Source organism: Macaca mulatta, chromosome 17 (genome assembly GCF_049350105.2).
Source record: "Macaca mulatta isolate MMU2019108-1 chromosome 17, T2T-MMU8v2.0, whole genome shotgun sequence".
Taxonomy (NCBI): domain Eukaryota; kingdom Metazoa; phylum Chordata; class Mammalia; order Primates; family Cercopithecidae; genus Macaca; species Macaca mulatta.
In genome coordinates this window covers 1,061,509-1,083,699 of record NC_133422.1, presented here as the reverse complement: position 1 = coordinate 1,083,699, position 22,191 = coordinate 1,061,509, and the positions used below count along the sequence as shown (strand labels likewise).

The window sequence follows — 22,191 nt, the reverse complement described above, 5'->3', positions numbered from 1 at the left end:
TGCTATGTTGCCCATGCTGGTCTCGAACTCCTAGACTCAAGCAATCCTCCCACCTCAACCTCCCAAAGTTCTGGGATTACAAGAGTGAGCCACCGCATCCAGCAGATAAACCATCTTTTAAAAGGCATCAATTCAACACTTTTAAACTAAGTTAAATTTGATTATTTAGACCCTCTGCATGGTACAAGGCTGCATAATTATTCCATTCTTTCCTTACTGATTGAATGGTAGATCTCCAGGTAATTTACAAAATTAGAAATTAGTCAGAATTGAGTTCCTTGAAATTGATTTCCCTAATGAGTGCTAAATCTGTAGCTTAGTTTAATCTCACTGCCAAGTTCTTTCTCCCACACTTAAAGTTAATCCACTCAAAGAATACTTAGCTGTAGTGCAGTCAGCCAACAAATGGCACTATATGAAAAGGTCACACCAGAACTCACTTACAAGCCATGAAGCAAAATATCCTCAAGTCGAAAACCAAGATATACTTTCTTTAAACAAGGAATTATTTCCTTTGGCAACACTGCAGTATTGCTTATCATTTTCAGATGACAGGTTTTCCAAAGCTTTACCTAAGTACTTTATAAAATATTGTGTGTGTGTGTAACTTTTAGACAAGCTTTGTTTCCAAACTCCCAGAGAACTGTTTCTTTTTATGAAATAGTCACTCTCTACCAACTGTATTTCCCTTAAAACAGACACTTTAAAATATATGCAGTGTAACTTTTGTTGATTTTTTTCCCTACATGTATAATTAATATTTTGATAGCTCCATATGGACTGATATTTTTAAAATATGTCTCAAGGTTTTTCAGTATCTTTTCTTTCCCCACTGAAAACACTGGAGCAAGAAGTTGAATCCAATCTCTCTCCCCAACTGCAAGATCCTGTTGTGGTGGTCCCCACAGCTATCACCATTGGCTCCCCTGAATAAAGTCTGCCTTACCAACTTTATTTAAAAAAAAAAGAAAGAAAGAAAAAAAAAAAACCTGGAACAAAAATATTGACACACTGAAAGGGAAAATTTCTTAAAAAGCAAACCTAAGCAATTAGGCACCTCTTGACAACCAGAAAGAATTAAGGTAATATATTAAAGACAAAAGTTGGTTATTAGGAGAAAGATGATTACAGAATAAGAATAAAAGGAAACGGTGACTGACCTTGCTGTAAGCTTTGCCCCACAACGCAGCAGCTCACATGACCGCTTTCGGGAAAGAAACCTGGGGAACTCGTGGTTGAAGGAGTCAGACGCACTTTATCTGACACAGCCTTTCTACTACGTGAATAGACTAAGTTTAAAAGGAAGAAGGAGTTACACCCCACCACACTCCTTAAATGTCATAATTTTACCAGCCACAAATAATTAGTGAGTTTCTATGTATGTAAACGTGGCTCCTCTTGGCTCTGTTACAATGAAGATTACTCCCACCCTAGATCTCTGATCTGACTTCACATCTATTTCCCGTCTGCTTATCATCGGTCTTTTTCTTCTGAACAGACTCCCAGATTAAAGACATCTAGAACAGGTCACATTAAATTTCCTATACTGCAGAGACGTACTGGATCAACAAAGAAGAGTGTAAAAGACCCCTAGTTATATAATGAACTATTTAATTCAAGGGGCTATTATAGAGCTCAATAAATAGCAAGTAACTCCTGAATGTTTTAAATGCAGTTTCATTTAATCCACACAACAATCCACACCCCCATTTTACATTTGGAAAAGCTGGGACTCAGAGAGGCCCAGGAGATTTCCCTAAGATCAGCAGAGGCTTGAATCCAGATCTATCGGACTTCACACAGCAAATGGGTAGCCACTGTATACTATTATCAACAGGCAGCAGACATCCTAGCACCGCAAATGAGACAGCGGTTCCTTAAAGTTTATGAAACACAAGTATCTCTACTTTAAGTAACTAATTTAAAAAGCAGATACATGCATTGATAATACAACCCACTTAAACTTCTGAATAATTTCCGAAAAGCAAAATTCTCATCTTTTTATACCGGTAAAGGCCCTTGAAGAACAAACATATTACTAACTTATTATCTACACTGCACTCCAAACTAGCTTACAGTCAGTCAAACAAAAAATCAGACATAATTACATGTCCAAGGAAAAAATGATTCAGTTTCTTAAAAGGTACTTTCTACCTGTTTTCTTTTCCTTCCCTAAGAATATTGCTAATTCTAAATTAGCAATAGCTCCGTCATCCACCACGTTTCTGTATATTCTAACTTCTTCTACAAAGGAGTAAATAAACTTTTAAATTTTCTAGTATCATTCTAGTATCCAGTATTCAAACTTCTTCTACAAAGGAGTAAATAAACTTTTAAATTTTCTAGTGTTATTCTAGTATCCACTGTCTTTTGGCATTGTAAGATAAAGAAATTAAATTCTATTTCTTAAAAAAAATCTTATTTTCTTTCAACATGTTTTATAAAAGCTGCAGAGGTTAAAGACTCCAAGCTGTAATTAAGTCACCTATGAAAATTACCACAGATAAACTATTAATTTGTTAAAAGGATATAATTTGGAGGAAGAAAGTTCCAGCTCAAGACTTGATTGGCGAGTGCAAGGTAACGCTGAAACACTGAAGACATCTGAGCACTGAGGTTTTCCCGCCTGCTGAACTCCTGCAGAACTTCAACAGTTAACATGAAGATCTGACGAAGGTCTTCTTCCTATAGTCAATAAATCACAAATATTTTATATGAAAAATTTATTCAAAATGTATTCCCTTTTAGAATCATGAAACCAAACAAACACCTTAAAATTTCCAATGGAAAACACAATTTCCTTAAGAACGTGTTCCATTTTTAGGCCTCTACTTGTAATTTACATCGCAGTAGCTTTCGAGTGACGCCAGCTGGAATACGTGTACTCGGATATAAATGCTACTTCCATAGAGAGGAGAGTCTCTGACAACTTCTGCAGAGCTGGAGGAGTCAGTTGCTATAGTGCAGAGCCCTAGGATTTAAGCCAATGCCTTCACATAACTTTACTCCAGAGCCAAACAATACATACAAGACAAAGAGCCCGCACCATCTGCAATAACGTTTGAAATACATGGCCTTCTGGCATTCTTCCAGACCTATTTTTAAGGCCAGCAGAGTCCCATCAATTGAATTAGTTATATCTAAACACAATAAGAAATACATAATAAACTAAAGATCTTTATAGAAGTATTTTTTTTAAGACTAGAATTAAACGAGTAATTTTAAACCATCAACTGCATTCACCAAACCTATCACTTTACTGTGTCCTTTGAAATCAAAAAACAAATCCTGAAGTACAGGCTATCATTCAACTACATAAAAATATCCTCACGTCATTAGGAATAGATGGAGTAAAAAGTGAATGATCCGATAATTAAAACTCAAGAACGAAACTACCAATACCTGAAAAACTCTTTTGCAGTTACCATGGAATTCCATGCTCAATCCAATGTTGCTAGTTTTACTCGAACTTGAAAATTCACTCAATAGTGCAGTCAGAATAGAACAGGCCAGAGTTTGCTGTAATTGTTTGATAAGAAATAATTGTGAGGCATTACGGTTTCAATGCTTTGTTTCAATGCATTTGTTCAAACATAACAGAACATTTTCTCCCTAATTTTAGATCTTCCACTGCGTCTTTAGATCTCATAACAGTCAGAAAATTAGATACGACAAAATAAATATTAGCTCTCCTCTCTAAGTCGTCTAGTCAGTGTTAATAGTACTTCCTCAAATGCTGTTATACAAATCCATCTCACACTTGAACTCAGGACACACTGTTCCTATTCAATAGTGGAATTCAAACGGTATTTTAAAATAATCAATGTTGAAGGTATTATTTTGTTTAATTCGCAGAACAATCTATATCCTCATTTTACATTTGAGGGAAGTGACTCAGAGTACTTATCTAAGGCCAGCTGAGATTTCAACCCATGTTTGTTTGACTCCTTGTTGTGTCTGTAAAATGCATTCCCAAATAGATGAAAAGTAAAACAAATTTTATAGTGTCCAGAATTTTATAGCCAGGTAATACCCAAAATTTTTTAAATAGAAAAATGAAGATTTTTCCTTCTCATTGTTTCTATCCAACAGGCTCTTAATATCAAATCATTGATTTTATTCCCAGACTATTTAGCGTCAAGGTACCAAGGATGGAAAGAGGATACAAAGTATCTTGGCAGCTTTCCAGGAGTTAAACAGAAATATGCACACTACCTCTGAACAACGAAAGATTAAAGCCAAGATGATACTATTTGTGCAAGCTCATCCAACAGCTGAACACAGTCATACCCCCCCCCACCAACTGCAACATCTTTGTTCAGAAATGCTTCTGATGTCAGTACCTTGACCTTCCAGATACTTATCTTGGCAAATCTTAGCAAATAACTTCATGATATTAAATTCCTAAAAATTGGCATGAAATATCTGTTGAAGGTGAGTGATGGTTCCATGAGTGACTAATAGACAATTTGTCCATTTTGTGTATGTCAGAAATTTTCCTTTAAAAAAATGTAAACATAGGCTGGACACAGTGGCTCAGTCTGTAATCCCAACACTTTGGGAGGCCAAGGCAGGCGATCACCTGAGATCAGGAGTTCGAGACCAGCCTGGCCAACATGGTGAAACCCCGTCTCTACTGAAAACACGAAAAAATCAGCCGGGCATGATGGCAGGCACTTGTCATCTCAGCTACTTGGGACGCCAAGGCAGGAGTATCGCTTGAACCTGGGAGGTGGAGGTCGCAGTGAGCCGAGATCGCGCCACTGCACTCCAGTCTGGGCAACAGAGTGAGACTCCGTCTCAAAAAAAAAAGTAAACTTATTCTTATTTGCCTCTTAATCTCAACTAAAACAAGCGTGACTTGTTTATCATATAGCTAATATTACAGCTAATATTTATGAAAGGCACAAAACCCCACACATGAAGGAAGTGTCTCAGACTTTTCCACACCTGGAAGTAAGCGGAAATTCTCGAGGGAATCCAGGGGTGTGATCAAAGATGCAACAATGAAAGTTCTCTGAATGCTACTGGTTTGGCATAAACACACACATTTTGTAATTTTACTTCAAAATATACATGACTTAATATAAAAATGTCCCCTCCTCCCAAAATCTTCAAGAAACCCATTTAACTGCCTATGTATGGCCCCAGGCTCTTGGAGAGAAAGAAGCCAGGCACTGAGGCCTCTCACAGGAAAAACAGCTGATCACATATTTCTGTTGTTTTCTGTTTAAAGGGATCTCAAACATTCAGAAAGTAGAATCCCTTCATTTTGTGGTTAACAAAATGGTTTTCAAAAATTTTCTTTTAAAATGAGTAATGATTATAGTGCCAGCAATTAACATTAGATAGATACATTTAAATAACATCAGGATCAACTATAAACATGATTTTTAAACACAGCTAGGCTTTGGGGAAAGTAGACGTTAAATCAAATTAATAAGATTCAGAGAAAAAAGTTAATTCACAATGATCTAATGATGAATCTCAAGATCCTAGGATCCTAAAAGCATTTTTTCATTTAGACTTAGCTTTCCACTTATCCTAAGACTCCAGTCAATAAAACATTATAAACACATCTAAATGTTTGAGAAAACTTGTCTTACCAAAAACAGAAATTAATTTCTGACTCTCAGATGAGATAACCTATTAAAAACAGAATTCACACGTAACATATAAAAACCTGCAAGCTGAAAGAACCCAGAAGCACTCATTAAACAAATTATTATTCTTACAAATAAATAATCTATACTAATTTTTCACAAGTAATTTACGACTTTCCACAGATTGTGTTTTACTGCATTCACCACAAAATGCCTTATTTTGAAACTACCACCATATTCAAGTCTTCAGGAACATCTCTCTAATTAATGATCACAAGCATATGTATTCACAAAAGCTTTACTTTTTCACGTGAAACAAACATTTCCCAAGATAACGTGTGGTTTATGGTCAAGATGAGAAACAAATGAGTGAAGGAGAGGGGCAGGGCAACGACAAGTGAAAGCCCTGCTAAAGCTCCTCCTGCAACTACCAACTTCATCACACAAAACAAGGAGCCCCGTGGCGTGGAACTGCTTTTTAGTTACAGCAAGGAACACGTCCCACCACAACAGCCAACTTCCACACTAATGAAGTACAACTTCACCCACAAAAACAAGTACATTCGTAATCGATGAGAATTTAGAACAAAATGCACTTATAGACTTAGCCCCCTGAACACATAAGAATCTTTTGTTTTAAAATAATTTTTCATCCTACAAAAATATACTTCTATCTTAGAAAAACCAGAAATTATAGAAAAGCACAAATAAAATTGTCTACAATCCTATCATCCAGGAGTTATTACTGTAACATTGATAGCTTTCTAATTTTTTAGTGCACAGATATAAATTTTTATATACCATTGATATCAACCCATATATAGTTTTACATTCTACTTTTGCACTTTATACCTATGAAATAAAAAGAAAAAAATCTAACAACAAGTGTGTTCTATTTAAATACATCATTTAAAGACTTAAGAAATACATAAAAATAAATTATCATACAGCATTGTTAGAGGTATTGCAAGAACTCAAATATTCCGGCTTTGACTGTATCTACAGTTATCGGCTTCCAAAGAACTAAAACTCAATAGGATATTTTCATCATTAAAAGATACCAAATAGTATAAGCTCTCCTTAATTTGGAAATCCTGTAGGAATATGAGATTACCATCATAAATATTAATCATACTACACTAGTCTGGCTCAAAGGTGCCAAATGAATAGAGACTCCTGGAGAATGATGAATAATTAAACATTGATTATACATTAAGAGAGCAAAGTACTTCAACACATATCAACAAAGTATTTCTCCCTATTCATAGGGGAATTAAACATATCACTAAATGTCTAGGACTCACTTCTAAATATGTTTGCTCATTTTCAATATTTAATTATGGATTAAATCCCCTTAAAATGAAGTTACTCTCACATTGTGTTGTAATGAAGATCGCTAGGGAAGCAAGCCAAAAATAAAACTCCCAAGGGAGAACAGAGGACAGCTTCTTCCCAGGACAGAGAGGAAAGAAAAAACATTCAAGCATCAAATCTGCCGAGAGGAGATCACCAGCTTTAGCTTTTCTTACCCTTGAAGAATTTTCTTATCTGCCTCCTTCAGTCGGCTGGTCTCAGTGGGCATCCCAAGTGCACCCCCGAACTCACCCTCTACTAACCAGTATCTTCGAGTGCTGCCCCTCTGGCCTTTGTCAAAGTCAGAGCCAGATATTTTTCCCTATCAGAGACAGTGGCTCTGATACTTCAGACAGCCAGAAACAAAAGCTGTACTAATCAATGTCAGTGAAATCGGATCAAAGTTGACTGACTGATTGATAAAAGACTGCCATACTAAAATTCACAGGAATTTGCTCAGTATAAAATACAAATCTTAAGACTTCTAAGAGGTTAATACAACAATACTTCACTTATCTAAGATCATAAAGAATTAAGTTAATATCTGTTAATTTTGTAAATGCAGCAAGCAAATATTTTTAATGAAACTTCCTATAAATTTTTCTTAAGGAATTATTTCTATGGCAATTATTATATGATATTATAGTTAAGTGACTACTTGGAAGCTACCAAAACATAAGGAGCCTTCCACCCGTTGGCAGCGTGGTGCCAGATCCCAATGCTTGTTGATTTATGTCTGCTTCATAGCTTTTCTCAACCATCCTTTGTTGTTGTCTATCATTCACTGCTGCTGGCAATTTGACTGCCACTAACGTGTACTTCTAAATGGATCATTTTCATTTGCTCACAAGTTAGAAACCAAATAAAATTTATTAAAATTACATCTAAAATAAATTATAAATAAAAACACTCTGCAGGACTCTCTTAGGAGTCCAATACAAGAATCCTGTTTGAATCAGTTAGAAAATCTGGGCTCTAACAGTCCAAGATTTCCTTCTTCAAATAACTGTGGTCAAAGCCCTTCATGTGCCTTGACCTCAGCTTTCTCACCTATAATAAGGGCTACCACCCTCTGCTCTTCCTAAGTTTCGTAATTGTCCTAAGGCTCAAATTGGATAATGCTTAAAAATACCATGTAATTACACCAGGTTACAAGAAGGTAAAGTAGCAGCTGTATTTTTTATCATTATCATAAAAAATAACAACCACCTATTTCGGCTTTTTTAAATTCTATTCCTTGATGATGATCTACATTCTGCAAAATTAAAATTACTAAATGTGTTACATCACTTAAAAAAGAGAGCTATAACTGAAGGTGTATCGATAATTAAAGCAATATAGCAGATGTTCAGTAAATGCTATTTGGATTAATGAATCAATGTTTATTTCTATGCCCAGCACCATGTTAACACAACAGAAGTTGGAAAATAAATGATGTGTTCCCTATTTTTTGGTTATTTAGACATTTCTACGAGAAAATTTTAATATGTCAAACAAGTAGAAGACCAATGTAATGAGGTGTCAAGGTTATAAAAAAAAGTCTAATTGTCTTCTTTCATTGAAGTACTGAAAATTCACAAGTTAATTCACGGGCTAACAATTTAAGTAACTCTTATCTTCACACTGAAAGTCATATAGCAGTATTCTCATTTATTTCTAGCAAAAGCCATTAATTTCAAGCTAGTGAAAAAATGCCCTTCAGAGATAGCTTGCCTCACTCACCAGCTTACTGTCACAAGCTCAAGATACTCAAACACTAACTCCAGCTGACAAAATAAAATACTCTTGTTCAGAGAGAGGATTTGTCTCTTATAATAGCCTGGCTCTTACCCCAGGAGCTTTATTACCAAGAATAAACTTTATGAAAGGTTGCCATACATAAAGCAGACTTCCAGCTGCTCTTCTATGCAAACATCAATGAGACTTATGATAAGAGAGATTAACTTGGCTATCACATCCAGGGGCTGCCGTAGACACGTGAATTTCTCACCCACTTCTCTCTAGTATGGCAAAGAGGAAGAAAGGATACTTAAATGCTAAATTAAACAGCTTTAAAAGTGATTTAACGTATGCCTACCGCTTTCAAAGGAAATAAGACAAATACAGATTATATATTTAAATACAGATTAAAATTTTAACTTAAAATAAAAAAAATTCTGCTACTTTCCTAGGAAGGCAAGTTTCCATATCCCTCCCAAGTTAGTACTGATAGCAGGTCTGACACTACTGCAAACTGAGACGAAATAACCATGGTAACCTTTAAAATCATGGAAGGAAAACATCATAACTGCCCACAAGCTTGAAACAACATATTATTTAATAACCATACAGGCAAGAATTAACGAAGAATACATCATTTTTTATACAAATTAGATATAATCTTTCCATAAAACTGTAGAGAACCAAGTCTTTAAGAAAATTCTGAAAGCATTTAAAGAAAGGCTAATGTGTTGGTTACCTGTATTTTTTAAAAACACGCACAAATTGGCAGAGTGTGGTGGCTCACACCTGTAATCCCAGCACTTTGGGAGGCTGAAGTGGGTAGATCACTTGAGGTAAGGAGTTCGAAACCAGCCTGGCGCAAATGGCAAAACCCCATCTCTACTAAAAATATAAAAATTAGCCTGGTATAGTGGCATGCGCTTGTAGTCCCAGCTGCTCGGGAGGCTGAGGCATGAGAATCGCTTGAACCCAGGAGGCGGAGGTTGTAGTGAGCTGAGATCATGCCAATGCACTCCAGCCTGGGTGACAGAGCGAGACTCCGTCTCAAAAAAAACCCACACACAAATGATTAGTTTTCACTCATAGCATAAACATTTTCTTCTGCTTTTCCATACTTAAAATATTGTTGGAGAGAAAAACACATGATTTACTATAGTTCACTTCCCAAGATTCTATGAAGAAAGCAGTGACAGACTACTAGGGAGAGAACACAAATACTTGCTGAATAGAAGTGAATATTATCACATTTATTTTACATATTAGTGAACTAATGCCTAGAGAAGTTAATTTAAGTTAGGTTGGCAATAAATGGTAGAGCTGGGATTTAAACCCAAGTGTGAATCCAAAATCAGTGTTCTATTATAGTACACTGCCTCTAAACCTGTATAAATGCAAACATGAGATGAGTACAGGGAAATGGACCATCAAAAATCAATTCTTGGCTGGGCGTGGTGGATCACACCTATAAGGCTGAGACAGGAGGATCACCTTGAGGTCAGGAGCTCAAGACAGCCTGGGCAACATAGTGAGACCTCACCTTTACAAAAGAATTTTAAAATTAGCCAGGTACAATGGCACGTACCAATAATCCCAGCTGAAGCTGAGGTGAGAGGATCACTTGAGCCCAGGTGACCAAGGCAGCAGTGAGCTATGAACATGTCACTGCACTTCAGCCTAGGCGAGAGAGCGAGGCCCTGTTTCTAAAACAACAAAACAAACAAATGAAACCAATACGCTTCAAAAGCGAAGGGGAAAAAGCCAGACTACACACAGACAGTTTCTGGCCAACGACGGTCGATGGAAATGTCCCTCTAGAAGAGATGTGAGGGGAAAATTAGTTACCTAATTTAATGGTTCATGAGGTCAACTCTTTCTTCATCTATAGAAAACCTTCAGTTAATTTTCTCTACTTTTCAAATCTCTCTTAAAAATCACCTTTATAAAGAAAGTTTCTAGCCAATACTAAATCAATGTTCTGATCAGTTATCATTCTCCTTTCTTACAGAGGTTTTAATCATCTTGTTCACTGTCATTTATGTCTGAGACTAAGAAAATATTAAGTAAATTCTTGAACCACTTACAAATTCTTAACAGTCCAAAAAGAAGAGAGGATGATATATGAAAATGTCTCAACTTCATTTTTTTTTTTTTTTTTTTTTGAGACGGAGTCTCGCTCTGTCACCCAGGCTGGAGTGCAGTGGCCGGATCTCAGCTCACTGCAAGCTCCGCCTCCCGGGTTCACGCCATTCTCCTGCCTCAGCCTCCCGAGTAGCTGGGACTACAGGCGCCTGCCACCTCGCCCGGCTAAGTTTTTGTATTTTTAGTAGAGATGGGGTTTCACGGTGTTACCCAGGATGGTCTCGATCTCCTGACCTCGTGATCCGCCCGTCTCGGCCTCCCAAAGTGCTGGGATTACAGGCTTGAGCCACCGCGCCCGGCTCAACTTCATTTTTTAGGCCTTCCTAATGAGCTAGTTTCAAGCTACTAGGCAAGGACAAATAGGAACAGTGTATGCATTTAACTTGCCATATAAAGCAGAGAATATTTTTCACATTTAATGTTTTTAATACAGTCGCCAAAATAAATTTCATCCTGCAATCCTGAAATTAAATTCTACTTCCCACTATTGATTTCCTACTATTATAGTAGTTCTCAGCCCTGGTATTAAAAATTTGACTTTAGGCCAGGCATGGTGGCTGACACCTGTGATCTTTGGGAGGCCAAGGCGGGCTGATTGCTTGAGCCTGGAAGTTCGAGACCAGCTTGGGCAACGTAGCAACACCCTGTCTCTACAAAAATATAAAAAAATAGCTCAGTGGGGTGGCGTGCACCTGTAGCCCCAGCTCCTCAGGAGGCTGAGGTGGAAGAATCATCTGAGCATGCAGAAGTCAAGGCTGCAGTAAGCCAGGACTGCACCGCTGCACTCCATTACCTAGGCAACAGAGCAAGACCCAGTCTCAAAAGAAAAAAAAAAAGAAAGGAAGAAATTTGACTTTAAAAATATCTTTGGAGTCTTTCATGAGAATATTACATTTATCCACTATTCTCAAAGTGTACACACTATGAAGAGAGCAAAATCCTATCTAATTGAACAGCGACATCTGTTCCAATCATTCTCAGAAGATCAGTTATTTCAGTGGCTCAAAAAAAATCCAATTGCCAGGTTGCAGTGGGACTAGTTTTTGTGCTGGGTCAAATTACCCAAGGGGAAAGGAAGCAGAGAACTCAGTTCCCAAGTATGTGCTCATTCCTGAGAGAGGCAAGGAACTCTTGATCCTTTGCCTGTGCCGTCCCAGTACTAACAAGCTACTTGTAGGGGGTGAGGGCAGGCCGCATAAATTCTACCCCAATACCAAAACCCTGGCTGGAATGATCACCAAACAAACAAGGGAAAGGTATTAGTCATAAATAGATAGATCTCAGAGTTACTAGTAATATTCCTCAAGTTTAGCCGGGCGCGGTGGCTCAAGCCTGTAATCTCAGCACTTTGGGAGGCCGAGACGGGCGGATCACGAGGTCAGGAGATCGAGACCATCCTGGCTGACACGGTGAAACCCCGTCTCTACTAAAAAATACAAAAAACTAGCCGGGCGAGGTGGCGGGCGCCTGTAGTCCCAGCTACTTGGGAGGCTGAGGCAGGAGAATGGCGTGAACCCGGGAGGCGGAGCTTGCAGTGAGCTGAGATCCGGCCACTGCACTCCAGCCTGGGTGGCAGAGCGAGACTCCGTCTAAAAAAAAAAAAAAAAAAAAAAATTCCTCACGTTTAAATCCTGTCTATCACAATGAGCCGGACTCTTTTACTGCAGCCGGTCAAAATGAAACAAGATGTTCTTATGTGAAATCTAAAATATGAAGGGCAACTTGATTCAGAGTATTAGGGGTAAAGATATATTTCCAAGTAGCAGTCTCAGTTGCAAACCTTTTCTCTGCTAGTTTTATCTACGTATATCGACCACTTCTTTTTCCCCAGGCTATCTATGATGACCACCATTGGATAATGCACATGGCCATTAGTGTGGAAGCAAATTCTAACAAAATTCATAGAAATGACAAGATTACCATTATACAACTCGCGTAGGTACTGCTGAAGCATCAGCATCTCATGAACAAAGCTTATAATATTTGGTATATTATATTTGGCATATTTGACTATTATGGTATATTAGATTATAATATTTCATAACAATTAAAATAACGATTAATATTTATGGCAACATGGAAAATACAGAATCAAATGAGAAAGCAAGGCACACCACATCTGTATTATGTATATACATTAAAAAAGACTAGAAGAAAACCTAAACAAATGAAAATTGCCTGATGACTTTTTCACTTGTTTTATGTAGATATCCATTACTCTTGCTATAATGCTATTTGTGTAACAGAAAATATAAATTGTTAAGATTTATAAATACAAATAGCACACTTAACCACAGTGGGATTACCACTACTTATCAACTGGCTGACTTCATGAAAAATGCTTTTACAGTCAACTGATTTATCTAAAGCTCACAACACGTTGATCAGAAATGGAGACTATGTCTACTACCACAATTTACACTACATAGCTTCCCATGGCCAGGCACGGTGGCTCCTATCTGTAATCCCAGCATTTTGGAAGGCTGAGGCGAGAGAATCACTTGAGCCCAGGAGTTCAAGACCAGCCTGGGCAACACAGTGAAACCTTGTCTCTACAAAAAAATGTTTAAAATTAGCCAGGAGTGGTGGCTTGTGCCTATAGTCCCAGCTACTCAGGAGACTAAGGTGGGAAGCCTGAGCCCATGACTTCGGGGCTGCAGTGAGCTGTGATCGTAACACTGCACTGCACAGCCTGTGCAACAGAGCAAGTGAGACCCCATCTCAAAAAAAAAACAAAGCTTCCTACCCAGGTACAGTAAGTAGCCTGTACCTTAATCCCAGCTACGAGAGGCTGAGATGGGAGGTGGGAGGACTGGTTGAGCCCAGGACACTGAGGCTGCAGTGAGCTATGCACCACTGCATCACACCCTGTCTCTTAAATTTAAAAAAAAGGAGCTCCCCATAATTTTCACCTCAAAAATTTAATATGAACTCTTCTTAGGTGATTACTTTCAAGAAATAGTCCCACTTCATAAAACAAAATCAAAATGACTTATAGAATGTAAAGATTCAAACATATATACTTTCAAATGTATTAGTTTTATACAAAAAACTAAATTTCACAATACTAAGATTAAGTAAAAGGGCCATAAAATTAGATTATCAGTCTGTAGAACGACACCATCCAGTATGTCTGTCACTAACTACGTGTGGCTATTTGAATTTAAATTAAAATTTAAAAAATTAGAAAATTCAGTTCTTCAGTCACCCTAGCCACATTTCACATGACCAACTGCCGCAAGTGGCCAGCGTAGCGGGTACATATTAGGGAGCACAGACATCCAACACTTCTTTCAACACAGTAAGTTCTACTAGACAGCACTACTCTTGAGGAAATTTGCCACAAAAATGGCATAAAACGTAACATCACACAATAAAAAATCAAGATGTAAATAAAAATGTTCTGTATCTTGACTATGGTAGGAGTTTACTGGTACACACAACTGTCACAACTTAACGAGGCGTGCATTTTAGACATAGTAATGCATGTAAATTACTTCTCAATAAAGTTAAGGGAAAAAAAAGAACAAACACATGACCACTGATGAATTTCTAAGGAAAACAAAAAACACTTAGGACATACATAGTAAGTTCCAAAGTCCTGACCAGCTTGCTTACAGATTCCGTGGCTCTAGACTCCTGGGGTATCAGTCTGCGGTCCTAAGCAGAGTGGAAGCAGATGGCTGGGACTATGAGGTGAGTGCATAGCTGTGTGCAGTGAAAAGTGGTGGACACAAAGGCAGGAGAAAAGAGATCCAAGATATTGTGGAAAGCACGGGACAATGTATGTGGCCCTCCTAAAATGCACCACTACATCTCAACCTCAAAGCGTCAACTACACGGTAAAAATCACATCCACTAACTGAGGGGCCACTGAAGACAAAAGGAATTAACAAACAGTCATATGGCATATAGCCTCACATAGATATCTTTAAAATGGTTTAAAAATATGTTAAGGTAATAAGCTACCCAAAACACTTAAAGATTTAATATCCGAGACTCAGAACGGCCAAGTATTACCAATCTCAATTCTATATGAGTGAAATATCATTCAGGTGATAAAAGCTGATAGGTTAAACCAAGAATCACAGCTAATCATTAACAACAACCACAGCTCCTCCTGCCTCAGAGTGATTACAACCAAAAAGCCACTCTCCAGGCACAACCCCAGCTCTCTAAAAGGTGGACAGGAGAGTGGAGAGGGTGGGGGAACAGGCTTCCCAAAGTAATTCAGCCAAGAACAGTGATCCCTAATTTGTTCAGTTGACAGTAACTGCTAAAGTCCAATGGCCTATTAGGACAGCAACTTTTAATTATTTTTGTTATGTCAGATATTTTCTATTTTATTCAAACACTTCTGTAATCACTAGTAGCTATCAAAGGTTTATTAGAAATGGCAAAACAAAGTTCAATAGAAATGGTTAACGATATTATGGCATATTAGCTTATAATATTTTATAACAATTAAAATCATGATTATGAATATTTATGGCAACATGGAAAATACAGAACCAAACAAAAAAGCAAAGTACACCACATTTATATTATGTACATATATTTAAAAAGACTAGGCCAGGCGCGGTGGCTCACACCTGTAATACCAGCACTTTGGGAGGCCAAGGCGGGCAGACCACCTCAGGTCGGGAATTTGAGACCAGCCTGACCAACGTGGAGAAACCCTGTCTCTACTAAAAATACAAAATTAGCCAGGCGTGGTGGCACATGCCTGTAATCCCAGCTACTCTGGAGGCTGAGACAGGAGAACTGCTTGAACCCAGGAGGCAGAGGTTGCCATGAGCCAAGATTGAGCCATTGCACTCCAGCCTGGACAACAAGAGCAAAACTCTGTCTCAAAAAAAAAAAAAAAAAAAAAAAAGACTAGAAGAAAACCTGAACAAATGAAAATTGCTTGACTGATAGCTTTTTCACTTTTTTGTTTATGTAGATATCCATTACTCTTGCTATAATGCTATTCGTGTAACAGAAAATATAAATTGTTAATATTTATAAATACAAACAGCACACTTACCACAGTGGGATTGCCACTACTAATCAACTGGCTGACTTCATGAAAAATGCTTTTGCAGTCAATTGATTTATCTAATGATCCTCTTTTTACAATTACTGCTACTGCTAGTAGAATCTGTTCCCGAACATACTTTTGAAGGCTGTAAAACATAAAAATCATTATGAAAAATTTACCTAAATCTAATACAAGAATACTTCCAAAATTCTCTCTATGCCTGTAGCTACTAATAACATTGCTTACATGTGAGAGTAGCAGAGCCAAATGGTTATGTACAGACTCCAAAGCCAGGAGGCCTGGGTTCAATCCCAGGCTCCATTGTGGACGGGCTGTATGACCCTGGGCAAGACAGTTAGCACTCAGGGCCTTGGTTTTCTCATCTGTAAAATGAGAATAACACTGCTAGTGTTATTATAAGGGTTAAATGTTCCTAGAGCTGTGCCCAGTACATACTAAGCACTATACAAGCGTTATTTTCTCCAGGAAGCATTCAACAGATGTAAGTCAGCTCCCTGTTAAATATTTGTAGGGAAAAAAAATCACTAAGATTAAGATTCCACTAGTTTGGAGATAAATTCTGATCTAACCTACATCTACAACCACTAATCTATCCTAAATCCCATTTCCCTTTAACGTTTAAAGGCAACATACTAGCTATCCAAGATACATCATTATGGAAACATAAAATTGTAAAACACACACATTCAAAACGTTCATATCCAGGTTCTGTTCCTTCATGTGATGACAGAAGCACCCGTCTCAAGTGGAGGCATTTTACCAAGCCCATTTGACCACAAGGGCACAGAAACTTAATTGACTTTTCACAATCTTTTCTGAATGATAAGGATCAGAAAACATACTCTCAAACTTGATAATCTAGCCTCTAGAATCCCACAAAGATAGAGCCACCATGTGCCCCTGGAATAAACTCAAACCCCTTAACATGGCTTATAAGCAGTGGGAACCATTCTAGCTTTCCTGGGACAGCCTCAATTTAACTGTTGCCCCAAATAATTATTAATAGTTCTTTATTTCACTCTCCAAAGTGTCCCAGTTTGGACACCCACCTACAGCCACTGGTGGCTGCTCCTCTCCTTGACGTCTGTCCTTCCACACACACTCACACCTGCAGACATACTGACCTTTCACTTCCTCACTCCACACTCGTGCACTTCCAGGCCTCTGAACTTCTATTCCCTCTCCCAAGATTGTGATGTCACTTTCTCCAGAAAGTTATCACTCAGGGTTCCCACGGCACCCTCACGTGACATGACATATCTGTTACTACTGGTTCACTAGCTCCCAGATCAGCTGCCCATTCTATGCACACTAGCATATGCAAAGCACACTGCCTGCTGCATAACATGCATTTATTAGATATTTATACAGATGAATAAACATGTCTCCCTATCGTCAAGACTGAAGTGAAAAAACATTCCTTCAAAACATACACTTGAACCATTCATCTTTCATTCATTAAGCAAATAAATGCAGAGATCCTACTATGCGTAAGAATATTAGTTGGCCAAAGGGAATTTCTGTACTTTTAAGAGGACAGAATAGTTTCATAGGCACTGACTACTACTAGAAAACATACATAAAGCTGAAGACCATGACTACAAACATACACAAAGATAGTTTCAAATATCTCTATTGGCAAGAATTAAAATTTTTAGGAGAATGAATAATAGCTACCATTTATTGAATGCTTACTATATGCAAGAATTTATATGAACTAGTTTCACAAGTATTAACACATCTAATCCTCATGATAATACTACTATTATTCACTCCATTTAAAAATCAAATCAGAAGGCCAGGCACGGTGGCTCACGCCTGTAATCCCAGCACTTTGGGAGGCCAAGGTGGGTGGATCACGAGGTCAGAAGATAGAGACTGTCCTGGCTAACACGGTGAAACCCTGTCTCTACTAAAAAAATACAAAAAAAATTAGCCGGGCCCGGTGGCGGGCACCTGTAGTCCCAGCTACTCGGGATACTGAGGCAGGAGAACTGCATGAACCTGGGAGGCAGAGCTTGCAGTGAGCCAAGATTGTGCCACTGCACTCCAGCCTGGGCAACGGAGCAAGACTCTGTCTCAAAAACAAACAAAAAAATCAAATCAGGAAATTAACGCACAAAGAAGTGATCTGCCCAGCACTGCAGAGTTAAGTGGCGGAAGTAGGTGCAAACCCCTTTCTTGACCACTATGCTACACTTGCCTCTTTAATAAAGGGCATTGTGCATTTCACTCTATACGAATTTTATTTCAATTAAGAGGAAAACAAAAAAAAGAAAAAATTATGTGCATACACTGGGAAGTACACATTATTTATGTAATAGTTTACTACATAGCCTACAGAATTCTACCTATGCAGTATGCCAAAAACGTTTAACTTGACTCTAATCCACACTGTAGGGCATTCTACAAGATATACATATCTGTGTCATGAAAGGCAAAAAAGAGCACACAACTATTCTAGATTACAAGAGACATGACAACTAAATACGTTGTATCATCTCTGGCTCACCTAGATTAAAAAATAACCTACTGTACCTAAATAAAGCAAGTATTAATAGATCTGAAGCAACAGATAGACTGCAATACAAAAACAAAAAACCTATAAAAAGGAAAAAGGATATAAATACTATTCAGACAATTGGGAAACCCAGAATATGGAATCAGAATTGTTAGATCATGTAAATACATCAATTATATCAAGAGTATCGAGATTATGCTTTCAGAAGAGACATGTTCAAAGACTTTAAGGCTAAAGTATCATGATGTCTGTGGCACTCTCAAATAGTTAAGGGTAAAAAATGTATATATACATAAGAGAGAAATAAAAAATGTGACAAAATGTTAACTGAGCCTCTACTAGAAAAAGGTTGTATGTCTTCATTATACTCTTCTTTCCACTTTGCTGAAAGTTTGCCACCACACTCCGGGCTGGGCAACACAGTGAGACTCTCTCTTTAAAAAAAAGTTGGAGATAAAAAATATGTATGTAAGCCGAACGCAGTGGCTAATGCCTGTAATCCCAGCACTTTGGGAGGTCGAGGAGGGCAGATCACAAGGTCACAAGTTCGAGACCAGCCTGGCCAACATGGTGAAATCCCATCTCTACTAAAAATGCAAAAAATTAGCCAGGCATGGTGGTGTGTGCTTGTAATCCCAGCTACTCCGGAGGCTGAGGCAGTAGAATCGCTGGAACCCAGGAGGCGGAGGTTGCAGTGAGCCAAGTTCGCGCCATTGCACTCTAGCCTGGGGGACAAAACAAGACTTTGTCTCGAGAAAAAAGAAAAAAATTAAAAATTAAAAAAAAATAAATGGATGGATGGATGGATGGATAGATAGATATGTGTGAGCTATTTCAATGTAGAACCCTACAATCAAGATAGATAGATAGATAGATAGATAGATAGATAGATAGATAGATAGATACATACATACATACATACATACATACATACATACATAGATAATGTGTGAGCTATTTCAATGTGGAACCCTACAATCAACTCTACAATGAAGCTAATTACTTTAGCTTCTAAATTATCAAAATGATTTTAAAATGAGATTAATTTAGGCCAGGTACGGTGGCTCATTCCTGCAATCCCAGCACTTTGGGGTACTGAGGCAGGAGGACTGTTTGAGCTCAGGAGTTCAAGACCAGCCTGGACAACACAGCAAGACCCTGTCTCAATTTAAAAAAAAATAAAAAGAAGGCCGGGCATGGTGGCTGACGCCTGTAATCCCAGCACTTTGGGAGGCCGAGGTGGGAGGATCATGAGGTCAAGAGATCGAGACCATCCTGGCCAACATGCTGAAACCCTGTCTCTATTAAAGATAAAAAAATTAGCTGGGTGTGGTGATGCGCACCTCTAGCCCCAGCTACTCGGGAGGCTGGGGCAGGAGAATCACATGAACCCAGGAGGCGGATGTTGCAGTGAGCCGAGACCGCGCCACTGCACTCCAACCTGGTGACAGAGCGAGGTTCCGTCTCTAAAAAAAAATAAAAACAAATAAAAAGGGAAAAAAAAGAATGAGATTATTTTGGATAATGTAAGAGACCACGCACATATACATAATGAAAATCTGTTACACATTTAAGTCTACCAAGGTCTCCAGAGTTTAGTGGTTCTCAGGTTGGGGGATGGGGACAAGGGGGAGAAAAGGCTATGATAACTAAACAGCTCCACAAAAAAGAACCTCTCTAGTTGACCTGAAGCTCCCCTGCTGGCCCTGACTCCTTAAGGAAGGCTGGTCCAGATGATGATGGCTGCAGCAGCCAGAGCTTTTACTCCCCACCAGGCACTGTGCTCAGAACTGTCTCATGTAATCCTGACACCAACCATAAGAGATGGGTACCAAGTCCCTGTTCTACAGGTAAAACGGAATATTAAAGAGACTTTATGTTAGTTTCCCAAGGTCACACAAATAGACTGCTCTTCAGAAAACTCTAACATTTTAGGCCTAGAGATCAAAAACAATTTTTTTAACCTTCCCACATATAAACTTCTATAAACACAGAGGCTCTAAGGCTTATTTTCTTTTATTACATAAATATAAATAAATATGAAGGTTTTCTCAACTTGTGTTCAACAAGAAACACACTATCATAATAACTGATTTCAAAATTTTTCGTAGGGTAAAGAAAAATATCAAAATAAATATCATTTTAGTAGAATTCAACAAAACACATACCTCTTCCATGGTTACAATTGATAATACAAATTTTGATGTGTCTGAGTTACACTGTGTGCAAAACAACGAACAAAATAACGGGAACAAGCACTTGCTGACATCATCAAGACCTCTACTCACCTGTACTTACCTTTCTTTATGTACAGAGGGGTCAAAAGAAAAACAGCCCTGTCAGGTCTAGCAAATATGGTCAAATAAAACAACAAAAGAGCAAACTAGTATCACATCCAAATGGACCCACCAAACAAAAATCAATCAATCAATCAATCAATCCAGCATGACAGAGAAAAGAAAGGTTTCAAACCAGGAAAAGTCTTCCTTATTCTACGAAAACCGGAAAAAAACCAGCCATGCCCTCCTCACAAACATGTATATCCACTTATCTACAGGACACATTATCCACTAAACCTGCAACACTAATAGGCTACAGAAACCTTGCCTTTGTTCTCTCACACATTTTTTTTGTACGTAAGGCAGTTAGCAGTTAACAAAGTGCTAAAGTCATGTCAGTATTATTAAATATTATTAACTCAGACTCCCAGAGTACAGACAACAGAAACAAATGCATGAGTATGAGTACGCTCTAAAATTAAAACTGTATGTATATGTTTATTGCCATTAATCACCATTCCTAAGCACACACATTTCTGATTACATAACAAAATTTTTTCTTCAATGACTTTGGAAATGAATATATAAAGTATTCAACTGCACAAACGGTAAAAATACAAGTGCATTATCTATTCTTAAAAGAATACACGGCCTTTGGGGAACTTAACAAAAAAAGGTAAATAGTAAATCAATTTCTCCTCAAAAGTTATGCCGCTGATAGTTTTCCTCTTTTTTTTTTTTTTTGAGACGGAGTCCCACTCTGTCACCTAGGCTGGAGTGCAGTAGCTCAATTTTGGCTCACCGCAACCTCCACCTTCCAGGTTCGAGTGATTCTCCTGATTCAGCCTCCCAAGTAGGTGGGACTACCGGCATGCATTACCACGCCCAACTAATTTTTGTGTTTTTAGTAGAGACGGGGTTTCACCATGTTGGCCAGGCTGGTCTGGAACCCTTGACCTCAAGTGAGCCACCCACCCTGGCCTCCCAAAGTGCTGGAATTATAGGCATGAGCCACTGCACCAGGCCTCATTTTTTTTTTTAAATCATTCAAGAAATAAATGTACACAATTTTGTAAAATGTTTAAGCAATAAGATACGTATAATATAAAAAGAAAATTTCACCTCATTCCACAAAACTGATCCTATTTTCAATGGAAGCTACTTAAAGATTCTGGAACTTCTTATAGAACCTTTTCTATGCACATTTCTCTTTTTTTTTTTTTTTTTTTTTTTGAGAAGGAGTCTTGCTCTGTCACCAGGCTGGAATGCAGTGGTGTAATGATCTCGGCTCACTGCAACCTCCGCTTCCCAGGTTCAAGCGATTCTCTTGCCTCAGACTCCCAAGCAGCTGGGACTAGAGGCGCGTGCCACCACACCCAGCTAATTTTTGTATTTTTAGTAGAGACAGGGTTTCGGCATGTTGGCCAGGATGGTGTCGATCTCTTGACCTCACGATCTGCCCACCTTGGCCTCCCAAAGTGCTGGGATTACAGTTGTGAGTCACCACGCCAGGCCCTCTATGCACATTTC

At 38.3% G+C, this 22,191-nt stretch overlaps 1 protein-coding gene across 7 annotated transcripts in view; it reads right to left on the bottom strand.

Annotated features, from left to right (window-relative positions):
* The window catches only part of XPO4 (exportin 4), a 105,065-nt gene that overhangs the window by 60,796 nt on the left and 22,078 nt on the right, over nt 1-22,191 (bottom strand). For 5 of the 7 annotated variants that reach the window (XR_013407626.1, XR_003724310.2, XM_015120707.3 and 2 more), the window contains 3 exons: nt 15,847-15,985; nt 3,403-3,519; nt 2,532-2,685 (listed from right to left, as the gene is read on the bottom strand). Coding sequence is in view for 5 of the 7 variants with exons in the window: in XM_015120707.3 (XP_014976193.1) it covers nt 2,532-2,685; nt 3,403-3,519; nt 15,847-15,985 (410 nt within the window). In the remaining 2 variants the exon portion in view is untranslated. The remainder of the gene's footprint in view (nt 1-2,531; nt 2,686-3,402; nt 3,520-15,846; nt 15,986-22,191) is intronic. The other 2 variants (XM_015120709.3, XM_015120710.3) reach the window with 1 other exon arrangement.